General features: G+C 41.2%; 2 protein-coding genes across 3 annotated transcripts in view; one reads left to right on the forward strand and one right to left on the reverse strand.

Annotated features, from left to right (window-relative positions):
* The first annotated feature begins 3,292 nt into the window (after window positions 1–3,292).
* ABHD13 (Alpha/beta hydrolase domain-containing protein 13) overlaps window positions 3,293–26,930 on the forward strand; it is a 30,918-nt gene continuing 7,280 nt past the window's right edge. The window contains exons 1-12 of one of the 2 annotated variants that reach the window (XM_051214692.1): window positions 3,293–3,390; window positions 3,425–3,552; window positions 3,588–3,677; window positions 3,719–3,868; window positions 3,902–4,091; window positions 4,125–4,171; window positions 5,824–5,904; window positions 6,340–6,636; window positions 22,134–22,297; window positions 22,970–23,246; window positions 23,864–24,023; window positions 25,833–26,122. In XM_051214692.1, the coding sequence (XP_051067877.1) occupies window positions 3,345–3,390; window positions 3,425–3,552; window positions 3,588–3,677; window positions 3,719–3,868; window positions 3,902–4,091; window positions 4,125–4,171; window positions 5,824–5,904; window positions 6,340–6,636; window positions 22,134–22,297; window positions 22,970–23,246; window positions 23,864–24,023; window positions 25,833–26,122 (1,920 nt within the window). In that variant the 5' untranslated portion in view covers window positions 3,293–3,344. Of the gene's footprint in view, window positions 3,391–3,424; window positions 3,553–3,587; window positions 3,678–3,718; window positions 3,869–3,901; window positions 4,092–4,124; window positions 4,172–5,823; window positions 6,194–6,339; window positions 6,637–22,133; window positions 22,298–22,969; window positions 24,024–25,832; window positions 26,123–26,930 lie in introns of both variants that reach the window. The other variant, XM_051214691.1, reaches the window with a different exon arrangement.
* MS3_00006526 (uncharacterized protein) lies at window positions 9,759–17,990 on the reverse strand. The gene is made up of 2 exons (XM_051214693.1): window positions 14,925–17,990; window positions 9,759–11,013 (listed from the first exon to the last, which is right to left on the reverse strand). Exon 1 carries the CDS (start codon window positions 17,038–17,040, stop codon window positions 16,513–16,515), a length of 528 nt encoding a protein of 175 aa, XP_051067878.1. The 5' UTR covers window positions 17,041–17,990; the 3' UTR covers window positions 9,759–11,013; window positions 14,925–16,512.

Genomic DNA, 26,930 nt, shown 5'->3' on the forward strand with positions numbered 1-26,930 from the left:
TAAGTTTATTAGAAAGAGCTGATGTTGAATATGTAAATAGTTCACATCTGCATAGGGCAAAGGGCGATGACGTTGTCCAGAATCCGAATGAAAGCTTTTCAATTGAATTATTTGGCTCAGAGAACACAATACAACCAAAAACGTAATTACCAACTTGAGTCACATTGTAAAAGAACAAAGTGTATGGTTTAAAAATACAGTCAATTTTATCATCTCTCCTTGCTTACTTACCACAGTATTTTCCACTGTAGCTGCATGAATTGGAGTTGAAACAGTCCTTACCAATATTCATTTACGCTAATTCCTGCGCTGTTTACATTTACAGCTACCCACCATTTCCAAACAGCCTGAATGGAACATTGATATAGCCTCCCACTCAACTATAATTGAAGCTCAAAAAGTTACGGCTAATCTGAAACGTGAGAGGGAAACTGGTCCAGTTTTAGCGATAAGGTTGACTAATATTTTAGCCAAAACCTGATAGCTGGATGAAATCCCATGTGACTCGTCGCAATCACTGATTGTCCCAATATATAAGGGGTCGTAATCATCCTGTGATACCCATAGAGGGATTAATTCAACTTTTATTTATTTATTTATTTTAACACGTAGATATTGGTAAAAGGAGGCACCAAATACATATGCGCCACACAAATCCCATTCGATATGTGTGAGGGCTGTGATACTGCCCGGGTGCCCTAACTGAAGCAGGTGGTTTTCTTAGGGTGCCACACCCCGAGCCTTCGACCTGAAGGTCTGATCCACAAAGCAGTGGAGCATCGTAAGGAGATGCAGTCCCATGGAAGCCGGTAACCAACAATTGGTTCATACGCCACTTGTTCCCTCAGGATACTGGAGCCCATGTGCACCATTGGTTTGGAATCCGGTTAAAGCGCCGGACATTCGCTTTTCGTCCTCTCATATTTGTAAACACCCTCGCCACGAGGCGGTGAGTAGGACTTCCCTGGCAGAGGCTATATACGCGTGACCATGTAAGAGCATTTCGAGAGGCAGAGCTGACTCTCCCCAATCTCGGCCGTTCCAGGGCATTTGGGGGCGGTTGTACGGGAGGAGAATAAACATTATCGGGGTCTCCTAAATATGCGACTTCAAAATGATCAACGCTAATATTATCGTTACTTACATTATAATCGATGATATGGTACTTATGTTTACGTGAAAGGACTTTGAATGGGCCTATATATGCTATTTTGAGGGATGTCAAAATCAGCTAGGACGTACGAAAACGTGCGTAATATATCGTAAGACAGGTTAAACATAAACATCAGTTGACTGTAGTCGAGTGGAAGCATATTTTAACTGGAACTCTGGCGCTCGTGAGCCTGGTTGAGTGGGAGTTTAGACCCATATTCAGCGGAGAAGATGAGGAACCCGCGAATTTTCCTAAGAGTCAAAGTACCGTTCTGTAAACCAGCTGTGCTGCATCATATCCAACGTCTGCATTGACAGCCTTGTAAATACCGAATAAAACAAGTATACGAAAGTCGGTTCGTTGTGAAACGTTTACAGCTGAATGTAGAGCTATCGAATGTTAATCAAATAGTTATACGAACCGAATTGTTTGTCAGTATTAGGCGGGTATTCTGTACCGAATAAGTCCTAGTAGCGTGATAAGACAACAGAAAATTCCGGATTGAAAGTTCATAGTCGTTATAAAGTAATAAACAGAAGACGCTTGATGAAAGCTATGAACCTAAGGAAAGCGTGTGCATGAGTCCTCAACAACCCATAATTCTTTGCAATGGAACATGTGGGAGTATTTTATGTCAATAGGTAAAGCTCATTTTAGTGGCAACCCGTAGAATGATTGACAATCAATCAGTTAAGTTACACATACAGCGACCAATGAACTGTGAAATGTAACAAGGAGGAATGGATAAAAATAACAGAAGAAAAGCTATGACGAGAAGTGGGAAGGCTGTTAGTTAAATCCAAGAATGAAACAAAAAATGTCCTCAGTAACGCCAACAACGTTATCAATTTTGTTACCTAAGACCTTTCGTTTATCGTTCTTTTTTGTCAAATGTCAACCTATTTAGTCACGGTATGAGAGATTGAATTAATATGTTGCGAGTTGTTTTATCATCAAAAAGAAGTCAACATAAAACTGGGAATATAAGTTTGAAAAATAGCAAGTGTAGGACAGTAACTTTGATATGGCTGAATGGTTATTTTATCTACAGCCACAACGAACCTGAGACGAACAGAATGTTTTGTACCATCGCTGACTGTTTATATGGGCTTGACGCCACAAAGACATAGATCATACAAGGATCTAGAAGGACAGACGACCACTTAACCAAGGTGACTGTGAGTAGACACTTAAATGTTGAATTGAATAACACCGAAAAACCCTCAGATGTGTAGATATGCAGGACTAATGCAAGTCTTGTTTATTTTTGCTTTAGCTACCAGCGAAATGCCCACAGTTAGACTTTGTGATCAGTTCTGGTAACATTTAACATATGGCACTTCTCATCCAGATACCATGAAGAACTCACGTCCTCCGATCTGTCTACAACTGCGTACATCTCTCCTTTCGAACACTGACATCTCCAATTTTTCAGATGTTGGAATCCCAATGGCACAATTGTCCAGTACCATCGTAACAGCACTCATTCTGGATGTATTCTCCATGACAGATATGCGACTGAATTAGTATGTAGAAAAGTAAAGACGCCGCAGGTATTCGGACTTTAGCAACGCCGTTGCACTTAGCACCTTTATAATACAACTATACCAAGACTTCTTTACAAAATTTTAGGCTGCCTAGCCTGGATTTTATCCAGAACATTTTTCGTGCTTAATCATAAGATTAGTTAGCAAAAACTCTACACCTTTGCATGCTTTTATAAAGAAGATTTCTCTTTATTTTGACTGAAAATCATATCGTTCTCTTGTAACGTGTTCAAAGAAAGGCGAGGGCAAAGTTATTGGAACTAAACAGTAAAGCTGATTCAGTCACTAGAACTATTTTAGGTGATACTTTCGACATCCAGATTCAAGAGGAACCTAGAGAAATTAATATACTCTTATAACTGAGATTCCCCTTCTGCTCTCTTGATACTGATCTAAAGGAACTAATAGTCCTCTATTTCCACACAATGTAGTTCAAATTTCGAAATTTATATCTCATAAATGGGTCGTCTATACATACTTTGCTGATCTTTAGGTACTTTTACCTCGTTCAGTGATAAATTTCCCGTTAGTTGGGTTAATCAAAATCTGAAGATTATATTTTATTGAAATTGGTGAAGGGATATTTGTTCAACTGCACTATTTTTGTAGTTCCTCCATTTGACTAGGCTGTTGTTCTGACTGTGATGTATCCTCACAATCCGTATTTTGGGTTGGCTCCTCAATATTATGGTCAGTGTTTTTAACTTATTGCTTTATAAAGTAGGATTCGTTGGCATTGCTCCCATGGCACCAATGGCCATACCCCCTCCACCACTGGTTACTGTGCCTACGGTAATCCCACCACCGAATGTTGCCGCCCCGGTTGTGCCTGCAGTTGCTGAAACTCCAATTGTAGATTTGCATATGTAACTGACTTACTCTTGCAGTATGTGAGGGAAAAGCCTCCGGTCACCACTGTTTTTGTTGGCAACATAGCTGAATGCGCTCCTGATCAACTCATAAAGGCGCTTTTAATGGTAATCCACATTTTCCGAAATCATATTCCTAATTATTGTAGCGTTGCGGAAACATCCTAAGCTGGAAGCGAGTTCAGGGGGCATCCGGAAAGCTCCAGGCTTTCGGCTTTTGTGAATACGAAGACCCTGAATCCACCATGAGATGTGTACGTCTCCTAAATGGTTTTAAAGTTGGTCCTAAGGCCTTGCTAGTAAGAACAAGATTTGTTTGATTTCCTTGTCAGGTAAAAGTTGATCCGAAGACCGAAGATTTGTTAAACGAATATAGAAAAAAGAAAGAAAAGGTGGGCGAAGAGGGCACTTTGGGTGCCACTTCTGACGAGATCGACCAATCGACTCAACGAGATGATGAAACCGTTAAGACATCGCTTGAAAACATTATCAAAGAGAACAAAGCTATGCTAGAGGATGAGGGTTTGATTTCATTTACGAGATTTCACTTTCTAGGTGCTGCCAAGAAACAAGACCTTCACATGGAGGGACCGCGTCACCTTGTAAGTTATTGGTAACCTGTTTTATGCCTTTTTCAATAAATGCCACACTAAAATGCCGATTGGTGCCTAAATGACTCCTGGTTTGCATGCATATCTAGATTTAAGTCGACTAAGTTCGTTCTCTTTAGCTTTTTCGTTGACACGCTGTTATGGTACCTTAGTAAAACTGTGGTTGGTTGTTTTATTCATGTTTGAAAGAACTAGGTTATATTTCATTACGGGCTTGGCTAGGTTTACTTTCATCAGCTTAAAATTCATGCATGGGCTCTAGCGATTTTTAAAGTTTTCGACTGAGGTTAAATTAATAAGTCTTTGTAGTTCAAAGTTGGACTTAAATAGCAATAAGAAGTGTCCAGTTAGTTATAAACTGGCCTTGTATAGATGATGCCATGTATATCAAAGCTCACGTTAGTTGATAATAAGTTCAGTTTCAGTTTGGGAAGGACAGGAGGCTTAATGACCTGTGTTAGTCCTGGTAATGATGGTCTCAGTTGATCCAGCTTTCTTTTGGAACAGTTGACGGATGGAGCCTCAATCACGTGCTGAAGTAATGAATTCCACTCGTTGATGATTCGATGGGAAAGTCGAAAGTCAGCTGACAAGTAATTTGTTCTGGGTCTGTGAACTTTTTTGGAGTGCTTACAGTTATGAATTATGGCAGAAGGGATCTCTTATGAGTTTACTGGATGTCAGTTCTAATTTTCCAATGACTGGAACTGTACGGTGGCATGCTCTATAGAGACTAAAGTGTATCAGTTGGTCATCGAACATCTAGGAGGGGCTTGAAATCGAAACCGAGAAAGTGAACGTTTCAACCAAATCGTTACCTTCCAAAATGTTTCGAAAAAGGATATTTATTGACAGCCATCGTGAACCACGTTGTCTTTAAAACAGAATCTACTCCCTCTAGCTAGAATTCTTGCTACTGTGCCTACTACTGGTAGGTGTACTGGGGATGTATGCTAACTTGCATTCTTATAAAACTGACCTAGTTGAAACTGGAGGCGAATCGTCATCCTGGTTAGTAACATCAAGTGGTGCTTTTTAGGGTCATAACCCCATTTCGTTTGATTTTGTAGTAGGTAACCTAGGAGTAACGTCTGATTTTCGGAGGATCGATTTCGTATCCGGAAATTCATTGATCTAGAAAGTGGAAACGAGCTAGTTATTGATCGTTAAAACCTATACAAAAGACCATACTTCAATTGACTTTTCCTCCTAGTCAGGTAAATAAGCTATACTTTTCTTTTTCTGCAGTCACTTATTATTAGCATTCTCACAAATGGCATTTAGTTCAATCTATCTGACATCATTATTTTCTTAGTTTTTTCTCTGCATCTAATCTTTCATACTACTGATGCTGTTACTATTATTTCTGAGATTCGCTTCATAGATATTTAGTTGTGCTAATCCTTCATGATAATTTAAACCGATGGAAATATAACAGGTTCAGGGTCCGTATAATTGACTGACTGAGATTATGGTAAATTTCCAGGATATTTCTGTCTGCTGAGTTTTTCGACAAGCTAGCCTTTCAATCGCTATCATTAAAAGTACAATAATGTTGCATTTTGATATACCGAAATGAAATATGATTCTATTAGTCTGCCCCGGTCAAATATATATATATATATATTCTCTTTTTTTTTCAGACTATTGAGGATATGGACCTTGACAACGATCGTAAAGATCTCATTAACCGTGAAATTGAGAGCTTTCGTAAACGAAACGAGGTAAAGCTAACTTTTAGTGTTTTTGGTACAGATTACAGTGCCGACTGATTTTCTGAACCTTTTTGTTTGTGAATGGGTATAAATTTGAATCCATTTTAATTCCCTTTTGCAATAATGTAAGTTTACTTCCTATATTACGTAAATAAGGTCAGTTAGTGTTAGTTCGGCCCATACGCTTAGTTTTTTTTGCGTCTAAGCATAATGGAAATCCCTTACATGGGATATTTAATTAACTTTTAGCATGGCGTGTGTCGTGTCAATCCTCAGTTGTCTGCCCATGTCAGTATCGGTGAGTCTTACGATGATATACTGTTATAGTATTGAAGAGCAACTGCTCTATTTATTTTCATATTTCCTGTCCCATATATCGTCGTTTACTGTCCATGCTAAACTTGAATGTTCTATTTTAAAATCACCCGCTTTCTTATGAGTCAGAAGGAAGACCAGAATGATAACAAACATTCACGCTCGAAAGGTACAGATTCTGGACGCTCAAGCTCTACAAACTTGCAATTACATTCGTCATATTCTCTGAATGACCGGGTTGATCGTGAATACCGCCGAGAGAGAGGTCGCCGAAGTAGGAGTCGCTCAGGTTCATTGACTTCTAGGTCACAGAGACCAATAACTAGTTGTTTTTTGACGTCGAACAAGGATATTGATAATGAAGAAGAATCAATCAAGAAGAAGTTAGAGAAAAAGCTTCGCGAAAAAGAAGAATCATACCAGAAGGTTAGTCTTGCTTTTAATTAGGATTGACCTATCATAACGATCTGTGCTGGGGATTTTCTTGTAATGTCATGCTGATCCTGAAATAGCACATTGTGTATAAGTTTCTAGGTTAGGGGAATTAATACTGACCTAGAGCTGTGGAAGTAATCAAGTGACTTGTGTGGCGCATATGCATTCGGTGCCCTTTATTACCAATATTTATGTGTTCAAATAAATAAATAAATAATTAATATTGGTAATTTAAGAGCTCTAAGAAATGCGTCGGTAGTTGTCGGATACAATCGAACTAACGTTTAAAAAGCATCTAAAATAAATCAAATACTGCCATGTTCTAATTGACCCGTTAGTTTTAAACAGTTGTGATATTCTGGAACTTTACACTGTTTTTACACAAGGGAAGGCTTAGACTTGGAGTCTAAATGTTTGGTTAAATGTTTGATAGATCTGAATTCTCCGTATATTGAAAAAAAAACTATTGAACATGTTAGTTTAGTCCATGAACATTCGAGCATCCTGTAGAATGGTAACTATGGTTGCGTTGCCAGTGTAGAAGAAACTTGTTAAATTATTCCTATGATGGAAGGACGGTAAAAACAAGACCTTTAGATCACTGTCTTAAAAAACCTATCTAAAATATCGATTGTAGTAAACAAAATACTCCAGTATGAAATGAATGACATCTGTATTAACCATTTCTTTATTCACAATTTGGATTCGGGTCTAAGCACCAATTGGGCATAATCTATGGTGCATAGCATTCCCAAGAGTTTCGTTTTCACCCTCGGAAAAAATATGGTACTCCACTTGAAATACTTCACTATACGCCTTAGTTTTTGTATTCACGTCAAAATCCGTTCATTAATTACGTAAATATAAAACTCATGCTTTGCAAAAATGCGCATTTTAGTGTTAAATATAAATTTTGGTGTGTATGTATGACGGAAGCCAATAGTTTGGGCGCGGTTGGAAGTAAACCTATCCTTTAAGTTGTGTGAAATACGTAGACATTTTAAAGATGGGGACAACAGTCGTTTCATTTCAAGTCGTCAGTACATTCTTTAGTTTCCAAACCTTCCCAAACAAACCAGTTAGCTCTCTGACCGGTGGCTCGCTACCTTAAGAAGAACCGGAGTCAAGTCATCTAAGCCTGGTGATTTATGGCGCTTTGGGAGTTGGAGTTTCTCGCAGACTTCCTCATTAGGTTGGTCAATTGTCACCGGCCTTAGAGAACAAGACAGCTTGATTGGTGTTGCTGAGGCAGCACACTAACTGAGTTAATTCCCAATCAGACCGCCCGTCGTTCAAGACTTCGGTAGTTGCTACCGTTTGGCATCCCCTCAACTTCTTAGGTTATTTCTGTTACTTCAAAATTCTTGCTTCCAGTGACTAGGATGTGTTGAGAGGGCTTCCTGCGGTTACCAGATCTAGCTGTTGCTTCCAACTCGTTAGTACTCTCCGACCACCAGGCTTCTCAGTCCTTACGCAAGTTTTGCACAATGTCATTGCGCAACGACCTTAGTTTACTGTCAGACTCTCTGTTACCCCAGTATTCGTTGGTTGGACATACTTAACACATTTTCAACCACCTTAGTTGATGGAGATTTGATACCCTTTCAGTCGATTTCCTATCCTTATCTAGTACTCTATTCTTAACACAAACCCTCGGATGCCCTGGTACGTCTGAGGGCACGGGGACTTAGCTTTCCCCCTCAAATGACCTCGCGCATACAGCCACTGCCTTCTCACTGAGGGGGTGCTGTTCACGAAATTGAGAGAATGAAAAGAGAATATCCAGCGCTTTACCGGGTTGATGGAGGCAGCGGGTCTACCTAGGTGAGTCGAAAAACCCGAATTCCAAATCAATGGTACATATGGGCTCCAGGATCCTGAATGAACAAAAAGCGTATAAATCTATCGTTAGTCACCGGCTACCATGAGACTGCATCTCCTGATGTTGCTCTATTGCCTTGTTGATTAGACGTTTAGGTCAAAGGTTTAGGAAGTGACCCCCCAAGAAAACCACTTGGTTCGGTTTGAGCTCCCAGTACTATTCCAGCCCTCACACAAATCGAATGATGAGGTTTGGCGCATACATATTTGGTACCTCTTTGTACCAATGTTCGGGTATTCAAATGAAATCGCTTGTTGCGTGATCCCATAATACATAAGCAATGCTTCGAAGACACCTATGATCAAATATCATAAACCTACAAATATCCTCGATTATTAATGGTTATTTTTCACATCAATAAATTTGAATAAAGCGAACTGCTACGCTGTAAACTGGCCCTTTGGTTGTTAGGTTATCTCGTCTATACCACAAGTGACGCAAATTGGCAATCAAACGTCGAAAACCAAACATGCCTTTTGAATCCGTGCCGAGATATCACCAAACCATCAGCATTGATAAGACTGCAAGACAGTGGCCGATGCGTTCAACTACTTCACTCCCTATCATTAATTCGGGAGATGACGCAAACGAATGCTGTAGTATCATCTTACATTTATATATAATTAATCGCATTTCAAACATGCTTGTATTATTGCCTAAGGCTGTCAGAGGACTGCATTTTGTTAGTGTCTACACCAAGCAGAACTATATCCTCTGCGTATTTTAAGTCAACAAATGAGTCTTCTGGTAGAAAATCAATCCATGACCGTAGCTGCTAATTTAACTTGGTAATCAGGCTTGCTTATCATGATAACTCGACCGAGCTATATTGGCTGAAACACACGTTCCTGTAGATTATACCATGGCAGGCACGGTCGGCCAGATAACGATAAGTCTTAAGGCAGCAACTTTAAGCCCTGGGGCGAAGTCATATTGTTTACCGTAGAGGGCTATGACAGCAGTAAGTCGTTTCCCTCGGACAATCAACATCTTCAGCGATCCTGTGTTCTCACAACGGAAGGAAGTGGTTAGAAAATTTCAACCCTTAAAGTGTCACACGGCTTTCCGTCTCCGACTGTAAGACCTTTCGAGCTAACTAATTAAAAAAACCCTTAAAAAGTTTGTGCGCGACTAGCCTCAAGCAGTTGTCCCTTGGGCTCTGCGGCCAGGTTCTCAGGTCGTTAAGACTACCTCTAATTCGGCTTCTTTATCAGGTACCTCCAGAAGTATCCTTCAACGGTGCGAGAAACCAGTAAGTGACAACCGCCCTCATATATTTACCAGCACCCAAGATCATGTCGATGATCAAATTCTTCCCTCACCTCTTAATAGTTCTTCCATCCCCCACGACTAATCCTTCTCATATATTATTATAACCACGCACCACCAATGCCAATATTCTGAGTTCACGAAATGTTATTCTTAGTCTCCTGAAACCAAGCTCTAAACTACATTTTCGAGCTTTTAATGCTCGAACCTTGTGTCCAGTAGGACAACAGGTTATTTTTAGCTAGGACTCTAGAATCTTGCGCCACCAACATATTCCGCATCTCCGAAACATGCGTACAGTATCCAAGTACGGTCTTTCATTTGACCTCACCTTGTCCGGGGAAATTTACACTATGTGTATCTGGAAACCCCACTGATGCTTCCCTTGGCGTCGCTGGTGTAAGTATAGCATTAATCAAAAAGCAGAACAGGCTCTGTTAGAGTAGATTCCAATAGTCAGTCGCTCGTGCCATGTTCGACTAAACGGGACAGTAAGGACTCGTATCTGTCCACCGTCCCACTGATCGCAGCTTGAATAAAGTTAAAGATAAATTTTATAGGAAGCTATCCAACTTCCTTCAAAAACCTAGACTATGTGATGTAGTAATAGTAGCAGGTGATTTTAATTCCCAAGTAGGTAAGCTAAACCAAACAGAAAGACATTTAAGTGGATCTTACAGAGTTACAGATCAGCAAACACATGTCAACCACCTGTTGCAACCATACTATGATAATCTATTTCTGGCAAGTTGCAACTTTGAACATAAGGATAAACATGTCCTGACGTGGCAACCCCCACATTCGACTCGTCGATGGACTCAAATAGATCACATTGCCATTAGCGATCGTTGGGAGGGCACTCGGTAAAAGACTCGTTCATTTTAGAGCGCATATTTAGACACAAATCATGCTCTAGTTTGGGCGTGTATCTGCGCAAAGCTGCTGGAGACAGTCGCCGCTATGTTTCCAACAGGTCCTCATTGGACACCCAAAAGACTCTCTTCTGCGTCTAGACTCTCGACCTGCACATTAAAATCGGCAATTACTACAAGATCTGTCGAACGCGCTTTCTAGAGGTTGAATGTTTAGTATTTCACTGGAGCCTTGAATATGGGTCTGAGATAAACAACAGACATTGGTATTCAGACTTTTAAAAAGCAACTCTATCCGACCTGCATTAGTGTGCGGATGTTGAAAAAGATGAGTTTAAATGGCACCTTGACGTGGTGGTCGGGCTTGCCTATCGTGATGAAGCAACCGAGCTATACTGGCTGGAACAACCGTTCCTCAAGGTCCTACCATGTCAGACAGGTCGGTTGAAGAGCGGTAAGACTAAAAGTAACAAACCCAAAGTCCGAAGGCGAAGTCGTACTGCTGACTGTACAGAGGTGTGACAGCAGTAAGGTGTTTCCTTCAGACAACCAGCATGACAGCGATGCTGCCTTCCCACAAGGAGGGGTGGGGTTAGAAAAGGTCGACCCTAAAAATGCACACCTCGCCTTATCCCACGGATATCCGTCTCCGGCGGTAAGGTCTCAATAAGTACGGAGCTAACACAAAAATTACCCATAACAAGGTCGTGTGTGACCGACCTCAAGCAGTTGTCCCTTGGGCACTGCGGTCACGCTCTCAGGTCACTAAGACCACCTCTAATCCAATTTCCTTTTCAGGTACCTCCAGAACAACCCTTCCACGGTGTGGGCAACCGGGAAGTGATAACCGCCCTCACACTTCTAACAGCACTCAAGACCACTGTATTCATAATCAACCTCCCTCTTCAATTCCTATTATTCCTCCTACATCGACTTTCAACTCTAAATTTCCCCTCTCAGCTTCCACCTCAAGTGTCACCATAGCCAACGATTCTAGTGCGCAAAATACTGTCCCAGGTCTACTGAAACCTCGCTCCAAACTACACATTGGAGCCTTCAACGTACGAACCCTATGTCAAATCGGTCAACAGGCTTCCTTGGCTAAAACCCTAGAGTCTCTTACCATTGACGTGTGTTGTGTCTCCGAAACACGCATACAGGACTCCAGTGTGGTTATTCACTTGACCTCACCTCGGCAAAACGGAGAGCCAACGAGATACACCCTTCGTGTATCTGGTGACCCGATGGCAAGTTCTCGTGGACTGGCAGGTGTAGGCATAGCACTAAGCATGAGGGCCGAACAAGCACTGCTAGAGTGGATCCCCGTCAACAGTCGTCTATGTGCTGTTCGGCTGAACGGCTACGTAAGAACTCGGAAGGATAGGGACACACGTCGTTGCCTTTTTGTCGTTTCTGCCTACGCTCCCACTGACTGCAGCTCAGATGAAGTGAAAGATGAATTTTACAGAAAGCTGTCCGAACTTCTTCAGAAAGCTAAACGCTCAGACATAGTACTCGTAGCAGGTGATTTTAATGCTCAGATAGGCAGTTTAAACCAAACAGAAAGGCATTTAGGTGGGTATTTTAGTATTCCGACACAGCGAACAGATAATGGTGATCGTCTGCTGCAGCTATGCTCAGACAATCGTTTATTTTTAGCAAACACAAATTTTAAGCATAAGGAGAGACATCGTCTAGCATGGCGACCCCCTACACCAAACCAACAATGGACTCAAATAGACCATATTGCCATCAGTCATCGTTGGAGAGGGTCGGTAGAAGATTGTCGCTCATTCTGGAGTACCTGCTTGGACTCCGACCATGCCCTAATACGGGCGCGCATCTGCTTGCGGCTCACTGGACGCAAAAAGCCACATTAAAAGACCCGTTAGAACTGAATTGAGTAACGAGAAAACCAAAAGTAGGTTCCAGGAACAACTGAGGTCACACTTAGGTAGTTGTGAAGACGAGGCTGACCCAGATGTTGCTTGGAAGGGCATACAATCAGCTGTGGAAACAGCAGTGACATCTATTAGTGACTTAAACCACAGAGTTGCAAGGAACCAGTGGATTTCTTCAAGGTCTGTCACACTGATGGATTCTCGCAAACTCGTCCCATCAGGTTCTGAACATGATGAAGAGCGACAACAAATCAGATCTAGGTTAAGAAAAAGTCTAAGGAACGACCGTGAGCAGTGGTGGGTAACGAAAGCAAAAGAGATGGAAAAGGCGGCGACCATAGGGAACACAAGACAGCTTTACAGACTAATAAAAGAAACTGGAATTAATAAGTCAAGTGTAAGTGAGATTATATCGGAAAAAGACGATACCCTCATCTGCTCCCAGTCCAGACGTTTAGAACGATGGGCGGAACATTTTAGAGAACAGTTCAGCTGGCCTTCAGCTACTCTACAATTACCCTCCATTCCCAGACAATGTGAATGGAACATTGAAGTAGGTCCCCCAACTCTTGCTGAAGTTGAGAAGGCTATAGTTAATCTGAAACGAGGAAGGGCAGCTGGTCCAGATGGATTGACCCCAGAGGTCTTTAAGGATGGTGGTCCAATTTTAGCGATTAGGTTGACTAATATTTTAGCTAAGATCTGGGAATTAGACCTTATCCCATCTGACTGGTCGCAATCACTTATCGTCCCAATATATAAGAAAGGGTCAAAATCATCCTGTGACAACCACAGAGGGATTAGTTTAACAAACATAGTATCTAAAATACTGGCCTCGATAATTATCACGCGCCTAACTAAGACTCGTGAACTACAAACACGAGAGAATCAAGCTGGCTTTAGACCTGGTCGTGGCTGCATCGACCACATATTCACCATTCGTCAGGTTCTAGAACACAGGCATACTTATCGGCGTCCGACGATGGTGGTCTTTCTTGACTTAAAAGCAGCATTTGACTCTGTAGACCGCGAGATTCTGTGGCAGTGTCTGTCATTAAAAGGCGTACCTCAGAAGTACATAAACCTTGTGAAGGCTCTTTACTCGAACACTACTAGTCGAGTCAGGGCTTATGGCGAACTGTCATCTACTTTTGCAACCCCAAGTGGTGTCCGTCAAGGCTGCCCACTTTCCCCATTTTTGTGTAACTTCATCATAGACCTATTGATGGAAATAACACTCTCGTCGACTGAACTCTCGGGTATTGATCTCCATCCAGGAGGTCCACTTATCGACTTAGAATACGCAGATGACATAGTCCTGTTTGGTGAAGACGCTGACAAAATGCAGAGTCTTCTGGTAGCACTAAGCAACAATGTCAGAATGTTTGGGATGCGCTTCTCTCCCTCGAAATGCAAGTTGTTGCTTCAGGACTGGTCTGCGTCAACACCTGAACTAAGGATAGGGAGTGAAGTAGTCGAACGCGTTGACAACTTCACTTATCTTGGAAGTCTGATCAGCCCTAATGGGTTGGTGTCTGACGAAATCTCAGCACGGATTCGAAAAGCTCGTTTGGCTTTTGCCAACTTACGTCACCTTTGGCGGAGGCAAGATATCCGTCTATCAATAAAAGGACGAGTATACTGCGCGGCAGTTCGTTCTGTTTTAATTTACGGCAGCGAAACATGGCCCTTAAGAGTAGAAGACACCCGTAAGCTACTAGTATTTGACCACAGATGCCTTAGAAATATTGCTGGCATCTGCTGGGATCACCGGGTAAGTAATAGTGAGGTTAGACGCAGGGTATTAGGGAATGATGGTAAATCAGTTGATGAGGTTATGAATCTTCATCGACTGAGATGGTTGGGCCACGTGTTACGTATGCCTGAACACCGATTACCACAACGTGCAATGCTAGCCGGTGTAGGGGATGGTTGGAAGAAAGTTAGGGGCGGCCAAACCAAAACGTGGCATCAGTGCCTGAAGTCACTAACTTGTAGTCTGAGCCATGTTGGTAGATGCAGACTACTTGGTTGTGGTCCGTGTGACTTTCGTAACCAATGGTTGGAGACTCTTGGTGACATGGCTCAGAATCGATCACAATGGCGTCGGTGTATACACTCCCTGTCTTCCCTTAAACTAAGAGATTAAAATCACTTCATATCTTTCTTTCTACGAACTAATTCTTTCTTCCTATACTATATCCTTATTGCAATCCTCCTATATATTACCATCTCTGAATTAACTACTTTTATGAATCCGGTGTTCATCTTGCTGTGCTAATGAGGTATGGCAACCTGGACCGATGCACATATGTGCCTGGTCCTACGTTGTAGCTGACTGACTGACTGACTGACATATTGTTTCGGAAAAGCTGACTCAAAATCCGTGTACAGTAGTGGCGCTCAACTTCCTACTAGTCAATGAATTAAGATTTTTTTTTACATAGAACAGAGTTTTTAACGTAGGCGAAAAGAGTTGGAAAATTAATGTGGGCATAGATAATAGGGGGAAGGATAAAATGAATTTGTGTGTAATTAGACACCTGCAATAGTTGTTTATGTAGGTAGCGAGAGCAAGCAAAAGCCTTTCATTGATGATCATATAATTGTATATGGACTAGGGTGTCCAAACCAAAGTAAATGGTTTTCTTAGAAGAGTCACTCCGAACCTTTGGTCTGGAAACATCAAGAGATATGATCACATGTTAGCTGGTAATCTAAGATATGTTCATATTCCATTCCGCCACTCGAGATTATGGAGCTTGTCAGGTGGTTGCAATTAAAAAAGAACATCAATCTAGTCTAATCGTGTATATTATGTAGATGTATGCAGCTACTTTTTTGTTTGAAAAAATTAGTGTTTTTTGTTTCATAGGTTTAAATGAAGTGAATTTGTGATTGATTATAAGAATTTTTGTCTGAATTTGAATGAATAGTTTCATAATATTTGAGGTTTGAGTTAATGTAAGACATTGAAATATATATTTGTTAAAATCTCATCGATTGAAGTCAAAGTAAATCCTTATCTCTTGGCAGTTTTTTCTAAGTAAATTTCTACAAATATAGTTTCATTTGCTCACTAGTGATTAACTCTCAGAGGTAATTCTCGGAGTTCTACGGTGAAACCGTGACCAGCGTAGCTAATCTGTGAAAAATGACCACACCATATTATAGATTGGTTGAAGTTAGACTTTAACACCATCGGATTCCGGCTCAGTGGTCTATGGGCTAAGCGTTCGCGCGCGTGAGACCGAAGGTTCTGTGTTCGAATCTCGCATGCGTGATCGTGGACACAGACTACTGAATAGTCTCATACTAGGACGAAACGGCCGTCTAGTGCTTCCAAGTCTCTAATAGCGATCTAACATTGATCGATTCATGATCTAAATCAAAATATAATTCCGTTCTTTATGATTTATGACTAGTTTGTCCTGTCTGTTTTAAACTTGAGAATTGGCAGAACCTAGTTATTCTTACTAGTTTCGTTGAGCGATGGCGTTCGAACTTCAGCCACTGGTTTTCGGGTTCGAACCCAGGTCCGTCTACTGTGATTCGGTCATCTGTGTGGTGCTGCTATGCTTTACACTTAAAGTGTGGCTCATAACCAAGTACCTGGTTTATAAGTCAGTTTCAGTCAGTCAGTAACAACGTAGAACTTCGTACGTACGTATATCAGTTCAAGTTGCCACATCACATTATCACACAGATGTAGTGGCCGATCCAAATCCCGTAGTGGTAGAGGTGGTAAGAGTATAAGCAGTAATCGGGAAGATTAGGGTTTGAAGATGCTATTCAAGGAGTATAATACAGTGAAATAAATTTGGGAAGAAGAAGGAAGGGACATGACAAACTCAGAAGATTAGAATTTGGGAGAACACAAAGAGTAGATGCACCTGCGCCATTGCAAACGATTTTGAACCATGTCATTCAGGGTCTCTAACCATCAGTTGCTATCATCTCGCGGTCCCCAACCAGGTAGTCTACAACTACCAACATGACTCAGTCCACTTGTCAATGACTTCATGGACTTGTGCCATGTTTTGATCTGGCCGCCCCTAGCTTTCTTCCAACCTACTCCTATACCACTGGACACCGCACGTCGAGGCAGTCGGTCGTTGGCCATACGTAACACGTGTCCCAGCCATCTCAACTGATGAAGTTTCACTACGTCATCAATTGATTTGCCATCCTTACCTAGTACCCGTTTCCTAACAACTGTGTTACTTACTCGATGGTCCCATGATATATGAGCAATGTTTCGAAGACACCTATGATCAAATACTAGTAACCTACGGATATCCTCTACTCTTACCGGCCATGTTTCACTCCCATAAAGTAGGACGGAACGAACTGCTGCGCAGTGAACACGTCCTTTGATTGATAGACGGATATCTCGCCTACGCCATAAATGACGCAAGTTGGCAAAAACTAGTCGAGCCTTCTGTATCCGTGCTGAGATTTCGTCACACATCAGACCACAAGGGCTGATGAGACTTCCAAGATAGGTGAAGCGGTCGACACGCTCAACCACTTCACTCCCTATTTATTTATTATTTATTTGGACACATGAATATTGGTACAAGAGAGCGCCAATATATATGCGCCACACAAAACAATGAAAATTCGAGAGGAATACAAAGAAAAAAAAGCTAAGGAGCGCAACAAAAAAAGAGAGAACAATAACGAAGAGATTGGTGTAAGGTAGTGTGGTAGTAACGACGGAACGAAAAGGTACAATCAGAAGAAATCTTTCAGGTAAAGGAGACACAACCACTTTTTATGAAGAAAGTAAAAGAAGGTTACAGCAGGATCGCCACTGGCTTCTATTCTGAGCCATATCTGATAACGTCTCTAGCCACTGTGTAGCACCATCTCTCAGACCTCAACCAGGGAGTCGTGAAGGACCAACAGAAGCCAGTCCTTTGCAGCTTTCTTTCATGCCACGACACCATGTCATGCACTGACCACCTCTCCGCTTCTTCCAACCAGTCCCAGAGTCGGCAAATATTGCACGACGTGGAATTCTCTGGAACGACATTCGGAGAACATGCCCAAGCCACCGAAGTCGGTGTTTCAAGATGGTGACACCAATTGAATTATCGTCTCTGTGCCCGAACACACGATGCCGAACCTCTGCATTACTGACATGGTGTTGCCACTGAATGTCAGCAATCCTTCGGAGACAGCGATGATCGAACACAGAGAGTCGTCTAACGTCCTCAACTCGGAGAGGCCAGGTTTCACAAGCATAGAGCAAAACTGCTCTCACCGACGCGTTGTAGATCCGACCTTTACGGCCAGACTAACATCACGAAGGCGCCATAGATGGCCCAGATTGGCATAAGCCGCTCTGGCTTTCACTGTACGTGCATTGATCTCATCACTCACACCCCCACCAGCACTTATGCAGCTACCCAGATACACGAACTTCTCGAATACTTCTATCTGCTCACCATCCAGGGTGAGTACAGGATTGGAATCCTGCCAGTCTTGTAGGAGTACTTTGCACTTCGAAGGTGCAAAGCACATACCATACCTACGGACACTGATTGCCAACTGATTAAGTGCGGATTGCATGCCTTGGGCATTATCGCACAGTAACACAATATCGTCCGCATACTCAAGGTCGAGAAGTCTTTCTCCAGGCAACAGATCCACACCACCATTACTTACATTCATCAGAGCTGTTTCCAGAATGTCATCGATGGCAAAGTTGAAGAGGAATGGTGAGATTGGGCAACCCTGCCTAACCCCACTACTCGAATGGAACAATGGAGAAAGGTGGTTGTATGCCCTCACTCTGCCTAAGGTGTTTGTATATAGGGCTTTTATGATGTTAATAAACTTCTCAGGCACACCCTTCTTCAATAGACAATCCCAGAGAACAGTTCTGTCCAACGAATCGAAGGCAGCCCTGATGTCAAGAAACACTACGATTGTTGGCCTTTGAAAAGTATGGCGGTGTTCTAGCATTTGGCGGAGGGTGAAGATATGATCAATACATCCTCGACCAGAACGAAACCCAGCCTGCTCCTCGCGAGTCAATCTTTCTCGGGTTTTGAACAACCTACGAAGAATGACGGAAGCCAATAGCTTGGACGCAATCGGAAGTAAACTTATCCCCCGATAGTTGTTACAGGAACGACGTGAACCCTTTTTAAAGATAGGGACAACTACCGACTCATTCCATGACGTTGGTACACACTCTAGTTCCCAAACCTTTGTAAACAACGTCGTCAATTCCTTAGTCAAAAAGTCACCACCATCTTTAAAAAGAGCCGGAGGTAAGTCATCTGGGCCAGGTGATTTGTAACGCTCCGAAAACAATCAGTCGATTCAAATAATTATCATTACTATTATTGTCACTCCCTATAATTAGTTCGGGTGTCGATGTAACCCAATTCTGAAGCAACATTTAGCATTTCGGTGGTGAGAATCTCATCCCGAACATGCTTGTATTGTTGCCTAGAATGGTCAGAAGACTCTGCATTTTGTCAGCGTCTTCATTAAATAGAACTATGTCATCGGCATATTCTATGTCAAAAAGTGAATCTTCCGGTAGAAGTTCAACCCTTGAAAATCTAGACTAGGAAAGTGTTGTCTCTAAAAGTACGTCGACGACAAAGTTGAACAAGAATGGAGAGAGTGGACAACCCTGACGAACACCACTTGAGGTAATCAATTCTGATGACAGTTCGCCATAAGCTCTCACTCTACCAGTTGTGTTCGAGTAGAGAGCCTTTATAAGGTTAATGTCCTTCTTTGGTACCCCTTTCAGTGACAAACACTGCCATAGAACCTCACGATCAACAGAGTCGAATGCCGCCTTAAGGTCGAGAAATACTACCATTGTGGGGCGTCTGAATGTGTTTCTGTGTTCTAGAACCGGACGTATTGTGAATATCTGATCTATACAACCACGTCCAGGTCGAAAACTGGCCTGGTTTTCTCTAATCTGCTCTTCACGAGCTTTGATTAGGCGCCGAAGTATTATTGAAGCTAATATTTTAGACACTATATTAGTCAAACTGATTCCTCTGTGATTGTCACAAGAGGACTTTTGTCCTTTCTTATAGACTGGCACAATCAGTGATTGAGACCAGTCAGATGGGATTACGTCCAGTTCCCAAATTCTACCTAAGACCTCAGTCAATCTCACTGGTAATATTGGACCACCATCCTTAAAAATCTCAGGAGTAAACCTGTCAGGGCCTGCTGCTCTCCCTCGTTTCAGATTTCCTATGGCTTTTTCAAATTCGTAAAGGGACGGAGGACCTACATTAACTTGCCATTCAGGTTGACTAGAGATCGTGGGAAACCGAAGTGTGGCTGTAGATCAGTTGAACTGATCCCTAAAGTGTTCTGCCCGTCGATCCAATCTCCTGGATTGAGAATGTGTAATATGTCCATCTTTCTCTGAGAGGGTTTCGCTAACAGTCGGTTTCCTAATACCGGTTTCCTTAACAAGTCTGAACAATTGTCTGCTATTACCTATTGCCGCTGCCTTTTCCATCTCTTGCTTTCGCTACCCACCACTGTTCGCGATCATTGCGTAGACTTCTTGTCAGCTTGCGCTTAAGCTGACTCCGCTCTTCATTATGTTCAGAGCCGGGTGGAATGAGTTTCCGAGCATCTATCAGTGCGATAGATGCTGCTGAGATCCAGTGTTGCTCCCTAACCTTCTGGTTTACCTTACTAGCAGATATCACTGCTGTTTCCACAGCTTTTCGGATATCATTCCATGCTGCATCGGGGTGGGCATCACATACATGGCTGCCTAACTGTTTTCCTAGTTGTTCCTGAAATATACTCTTAGCTTGACTATCATTAAGTAGGCCCCTAAGAGGTTTCCTTGCAGCGTCTTTCCTACGTCCAGTAAGACGCAAGCAAATACGCGCTCACACTAGAGCATGATCTGAATCTAAGCATGTGCTCCAGAATGAGCGACAGTCTTCTATCGAGCCCCTCCATCGGTGGCTGATAGCGATGTGATCTATTTGGGTCCAACGTTGGGACGAATTCGGGGGTCGCCATGTTAAAAGATGTTTTTGCTTATGCTCAAAGTTAGTATTTGCAAGGAACAGGCGGTTATCTGAACATAGCTGCAATGGACGGTCGCCATCATCTGTTTTTTGAGCCACGATGATATATGATCCACCTACATGTCTTTCCCTATCGCTTAGTTTACCTACTTGAGCATTAAAGTCACCGGTCATTATTACTACATCCGAGCGCCTAGCTTTTCGGAGAAGGTCCGAAAGCTTTCTGTAAAACTCATCTTTTACATCATCTGAGCTGCAGTCAGTGGGAGAATAGGCAGAGACGACGAAGAGGCAACGACGAGTGTCCCTATCTTTTCGGATCCTTACTGTTCCGTTTAGTCGGACAGCGCACAAACGACTGTCTACTGGGATCCACTCTAAGAGAGCTAGTTCTGCCCTAGAACTCAATGCTATACCTACGCCGGCGAGGCCACGGGAAGCAGAATCAGGGCTTCCAGATACACGAAGCGTAAATCGAGTCGGTTCTTTATTTTGGCATGGTGAGGTCAAATGAATGACGCTACTCGGATCCTGTATGCGCGTTTCGGAGACGCAGCACACATCGATGTCGCGGGATTCTAAAGTCCTAGCTAAGGAAGCCTGCTGTCCTTTTTGGCACAGTGTTCGGACGTTAAAAGCTGCGTGTAATTTAGAGCGTGGTATCAGGAGACCAGGAATAACGTTCCGCGTACTCCAATTGTTTGCCCTAGCGATGCGAGGTGATAAAGAGACATGAGGAGGGTTAGTCATGGAGATAAGAGAGGTATTAGGAGGTGTAGGAAGGATTTGAATGTGATCAACTTGGTTTCGTGTGTTGTTACGAGTATGAGGGCTGATATCACTTCCCGGCTGCCCACGCCGTGGAAGGGTATTTCTTGAGGAACCTGAAAAGGAAATTGGATTAGTGTTGGTCTTAACGACCTGGGAGCGTGACCGCAGAGCCCAAGGGACAACTGCTTGAGGCCGGTCGCGCACGGCCTTTTCGTGGAAGGTTTCTAATGTGTTAGCTCCGTTCTTCAAAGGGCCTTACCGCCAGAGACGGAAATCCGTGAGGTAAGGTGAGGTGTGACATTTTTAGGGTCGACCTTTTCTAACCCCACCCCTCCTTGTGAGAAGGTAGCATCGCTGCAGATTCTGGTTGTCCGAGGGAAACACCTTACTGCTGTCACACCCCTCTACAGTCAGCAGTACGACTTCGCCCTCAGACCTTGAGTTACTGCTTTTAGTATTACCGTTCTCCAATCGACCTGCCTGGCATGATAGAACCTACGGGAACATATGTTCCAGGCAATACAGCTCGGTTGGGTCATCACGATAGGCAAGCCCGACCACCGCGTCAAGGTAGCAGCGTCGGTCGGGTGTAAGTCAGTTTGATCTTTTTGAGTCAGTTTAATCACGTAATTTGTTACTTGTAAATGATTCAGATGCTGCATCACTTGGATTTTGTGGAACCTTATTATTTTGTCTCATTTATTTACATGAAATTCTCAAAGCTCTCTCATTATCAAACTATTAATTTCAGAGACTAAAGCAGTGGGAAATTCGTGAACGAAAGAAGGCCAATGAATATGAACATGAGAGAGATCATGAAAGGAAACGACAACGTGAATTGCAGATCGAAGCTCAAAGGCTAAAAGAGTTTTTTGAAGATTATGATGACAATGTAGAGGATCCTAAATATTACAGGTAAAATTTGATTTTAGTTTAACATCAATGTATCAGGTCTAGTAGGGTACACGAAATCCAGCATTCATTTGTATTTATCGCTTGCACTAAATGTTTGGGGACAGGCGCTGGAATTTCTAACGTTTGAGTAACTACTTGGTGTTTGTATGTTAGTAATTTCCACTCAGTATATATATATATTTCAACAGCACTGATAGCGCAAATCTACATGAAATTGAGATTATAGTTTTAAAGTTCACAGTATTTTTGCTATATATTTTAACATATGAATTGTAAACATTTCGGCTAACATTTCCCTTGCTGAATTTAGGCAAAAATTGCCTAAACAAGTTGGGTGGATTGGTCGTTCATGTATTCCATGACTTTTGAATGTTACTTTGAACTTGGTGCTTGACAAAATAAGTCTGCGTGAGGATGCAAAAGGGTTAACATTGTATCGTATGATTTTGCTATTAGTATTTCGACGTGGTGGATACTATTGTTATTCAATAATTCCCGTTTTCCTTGCGTATTTATCTAGCCAGCTACCGTTCGTGCTAAGCACTGCTTCTGTAGTTATAACTTTAAAGCACTAAAATCCTTCAGAAAAAGCACTCGCAAACGTATTAATTCATGTTTTTAAACGTCTTTGAATTCACATAGCAGTTAATTTTTTTTTTAAAATTTATCCAGAGGCAGTGCCCTCCACCAGCGTTTGAAAGATCGTGAAATTGAAGAAGCGGCTGATGAACGTGATCGACAAAAGGAAATCGAGCAACTTGAAACAGCTCGTCGAAAGCTAATTGAAGAGGGTGATCCGAATGCAGAATCCATTATATTTCAAATGGAACAAAAAATGCAGGAGCATCTCAGAAGATGTTTACTGGTCAATGGTGATATGTCCATCGAATCAAGTGATAACCAATGTCCTGAACCGGTTAGTGAAAATTTGCCGAGCGCTGAAGATGAGGTAAGTTACAGCTCGATTATAGTGTGTGCTATAGGGTAAATGTTATCAGTTAGTTCTTTGTTCAAATCCATATGCTAAGTCATTTGTTTGTTTATCACATAATTAGAGTTCTTTCTACACTTCGTTTTTCTCGTAATATTATATGTTCTCTTTTATAGCAGTAGTCTAAATCAAAACAAGCTTTACAAAGTGTGCAAAGCAATTCATTATTGTGGTTCAGCTTTCATGGATTTCGAACAATGTTATAAAGTAATTGTTTTTGAATTTAACAGTTCAAAGCAATCCTTAGCGTATAGTTGATGCATACGTGAAGTTTTATGTTATTTGATAACATACTGTTTCCAAGTAATGTATAGTACTACTAAACTCTTCGTCGAGGAACCTTGGAGGTACAACGAATAAGTGCAGTTATTTCGGTAGTCAGTTTTATTAAGTTACTGATTTACTAGTAGTCTTATTCGTTATACTATAAAAGGGGTAGTTCACAAAAAATTAGTACTTGGAACATTAATCTAAAGGGTCTTTTCCATTTAACTGATGTTTTTCAGTACGATTTCAAGTGTTTTGCTATTTAGGTTTGTGGTTTTTGTGATCAGTATATTGTGATTCTGTTTTAGTCTAAAAACCTCGAGTGTGTGGTTAAGTCACTTGAAACCAATAATTTATCACCTGCATGCAATGGCGTTACCTCTGAGTTCGAACCTGCTGCTCCTGAAGAGACGTCTGTCAGTTTACTGAAGGATGGTTCCAATACATTTTTATTTTCAATGAGTGCAGGTAATTGCGTTTTAATTTTAAACTACCTATCGTTGATCTTATTATATTTCGGTGCTTTTCATTTATAGTTATGCTTGTTAAGTTTGAGGGATACTATCAGAAACTACTCAACTCTACTATATTTCATCGCATTTCATAAACATTTTTAAAGAATAACTTGAGCTTCCAGATAGATTATAACATAGTACGGTGAGGAAAATTGGATATAGCGATCTCAGTTATTAGGGTGAAATCGGTAAGTTGTTTACATGCTCCCAAAATCTAAATACTTCGTAAAATTTGTCAATTCCATCTATTTGCTTCTCTGACGAACCAATGAGCTAGTTTTGTCTAGAAGAAAGTCTTGTTTGTGACGCAATTTGATAGTTGAAATAATTATTACTGTTGTTATCAATAAAGAGGCTTGAAATCTGTTTAGTGACATTTCTCTGTTTTAGTTTAGGCAAGTAGGGATTCTTACCATCCAGACCCCTGCATATCTTTCTAGGCGATATTGTCTCACAATTCTCTATCACTTTTCATCATGTAGTGAAAAATTTGGTTTTTTATGACCTATCGGTTGAAAGTGTATATACATATGTATTTCTTAATGTGGAGTTTTCATTTAGAAGTTTCATTGCCCGCTTCTGTAGTGTATATTAATGGGTGGCATGGCTCAAAATCACAATTGATGCAAATGGATTCACTATTTATCTTCCCTCATATCTTGGGTTCTTAATTCTCTGATACTTATGTCTCGAATCATATTGTTAATGTCAAGATTTTCCTATTACCATTGACTATTTCATCTCACTGTGCTGATATAGTGTGTCAACTTGGACCGACAAATTTGTGTGACAGCTTCTGCATTGTTTATAATTGATTGGCCAAACAATATCCTAATTGAGAATTGATGGTCATATTGAGAACACCCTATCATATTGAACTGCTGCCACATTTCTTAGTAAATGGATTAAAGTATCAAATATACTCATTACTTTAATAGTTTTCGTTTTTGACAATAACTCTTTTACACTGATTTCATGACTTGTTTACTTATGATTGAGTGCAAAGTATACTTCCCAAGTTTTCAAACCACTCCAGTTTGCAGATTTATTCCGACTAACACAGATCAAACCAAACGTTATTAGTATCGCATTTACTGCATTTCAGTTTCTATATTTTAGAATTTTTAGGTCTACTTCAATTAACTTTTCATGTTTTGGACAGTTTCTTACTTCTCTTTATGCATGAAACTAGTGGATTACTGACAAAACCAGTCGGCTTCCAACGGTTTGCTGCAGATTCAAACTTCACTTCACATCGGGTTTGAGCCACTGGGTGGTATCACTTTCACAAAGCGAGGTACATAAACTCGCACTGGATAAATGAGTTGATTGAATCGGTTACCCTGGTTGTAACAAGTACATATTCTCACTAATCATCTTAGTTATATTGTCTAGAGATCGATATAACTTCAATATATTCACTCAAAGTTTCAGTACTCCAAGTGTTTCTAGTTTTTTCGCCACATCTTCACTAAGAAGAACCCTGCCTGATGTGTGTAGCGGAAGCGGAACGCTAGGGTTCTGTTAGACATTTGATTATTTCTAAGGTAGTGCAAATATATAAAGTGAAAGGATTACGAAAAGCTTTTTTTATCTCCATTGTGTAATTGGACACCAGGATAGAGTGAAACTCGTATCTATATGTATATTCTATTTACTTCAGCATTGTCTCCACTTAAATCATACCGCAAATTTTGTTTAGTAATAGGTGATTTGTATGGTTGTATATCTCAGTTACCTTCCTAATTCTTGTTTACATTAGTTGAACCAGTAGTTCGCAAAACTGCATCGGCATTCGCTGATGAAGAGCAGGATGAGAAACCGAAAAAACATGGTCTTTCATGGCTGCCACCGTCAGCTTTAAAGGCTAATTCAATATCCAATCCTTCAAATGGAGGCGATTCAAACCAAAATGATTCAAACAACTTACCACCAGTTTCAGCATTGTCAACAGAAGAAAAAAAAGCAATTATCAAAAGAATTATTGAGGGGATACCAACTCACAAAAGAGAATTATTTGCTTATCCTATTGACTGGGATATGGTTGATGCCGTAAGTGTTGTATGTTTTTTGTACACCGTCTACAAATCTATCAATTCTGTTAAGTATTCTGAATTAGTAGCAATCAATTCGGTGCTATATTTCAATTCTTTGAATATAGGGTAATATTGTTTTGAACAACAAATATGTTATTGTTTCTTTTATTTGTGTGCTTTAAATAAGTGTCACATTAAATTTCAGTACAGCTCACTTATTGAATGCTGTTCTGTGCACTAAGTTCTTTGCCATTTTTTAATTAGGGTCAGTGATTACTAATCATATGCGAAGAGAGCTACCAAACAGTTGAAAGATACACACCATGCAATTCATATGGTATTACCGATAGGTGCTAGAGAGATATAGATTGAATTAAAGCACGCTTCGGGCAGGATTGTGCTGGGGAACACTGATTAGCTACTTCCTAATCAATCAGCGTTAGCTGAGACTTACTTACGCCCGTTACCCCCTTGTTTGATGGCCATGTTGATTTCTTCGGTCGTTGGTGTAGTGACATCTATAGGAAGGTCTGTGTGTGCTGCTTCTTTGTCCAGTGGGTTCAATGTAGCTGGTCTATTCAAAAGTTTCTCGTAGTGTTCTGCTCATTTGTACCTCTTCTTGAGTCTCGGTGACTATCTTTCCTTCTTTATCCTTGACTGGTCTCTCTTATTTCTTTATATTTCCCTTCCAGTTTCTTCGTTGTGTCATATAGTTGCCTCATATTTCCTTCTCTTGAAACTTTTCCCTCTGTCGTTGCTAGGTCTTTCACATATTCCTGCTTGTCGGCTCTAATGCTCTTCTTCACGTGCTTGTTTGCTTCTGT

This window comes from Schistosoma haematobium, chromosome 2 (assembly GCF_000699445.3).
Source record: "Schistosoma haematobium chromosome 2, whole genome shotgun sequence".
In the NCBI taxonomy this organism is placed as follows: domain Eukaryota; kingdom Metazoa; phylum Platyhelminthes; class Trematoda; order Strigeidida; family Schistosomatidae; genus Schistosoma; species Schistosoma haematobium.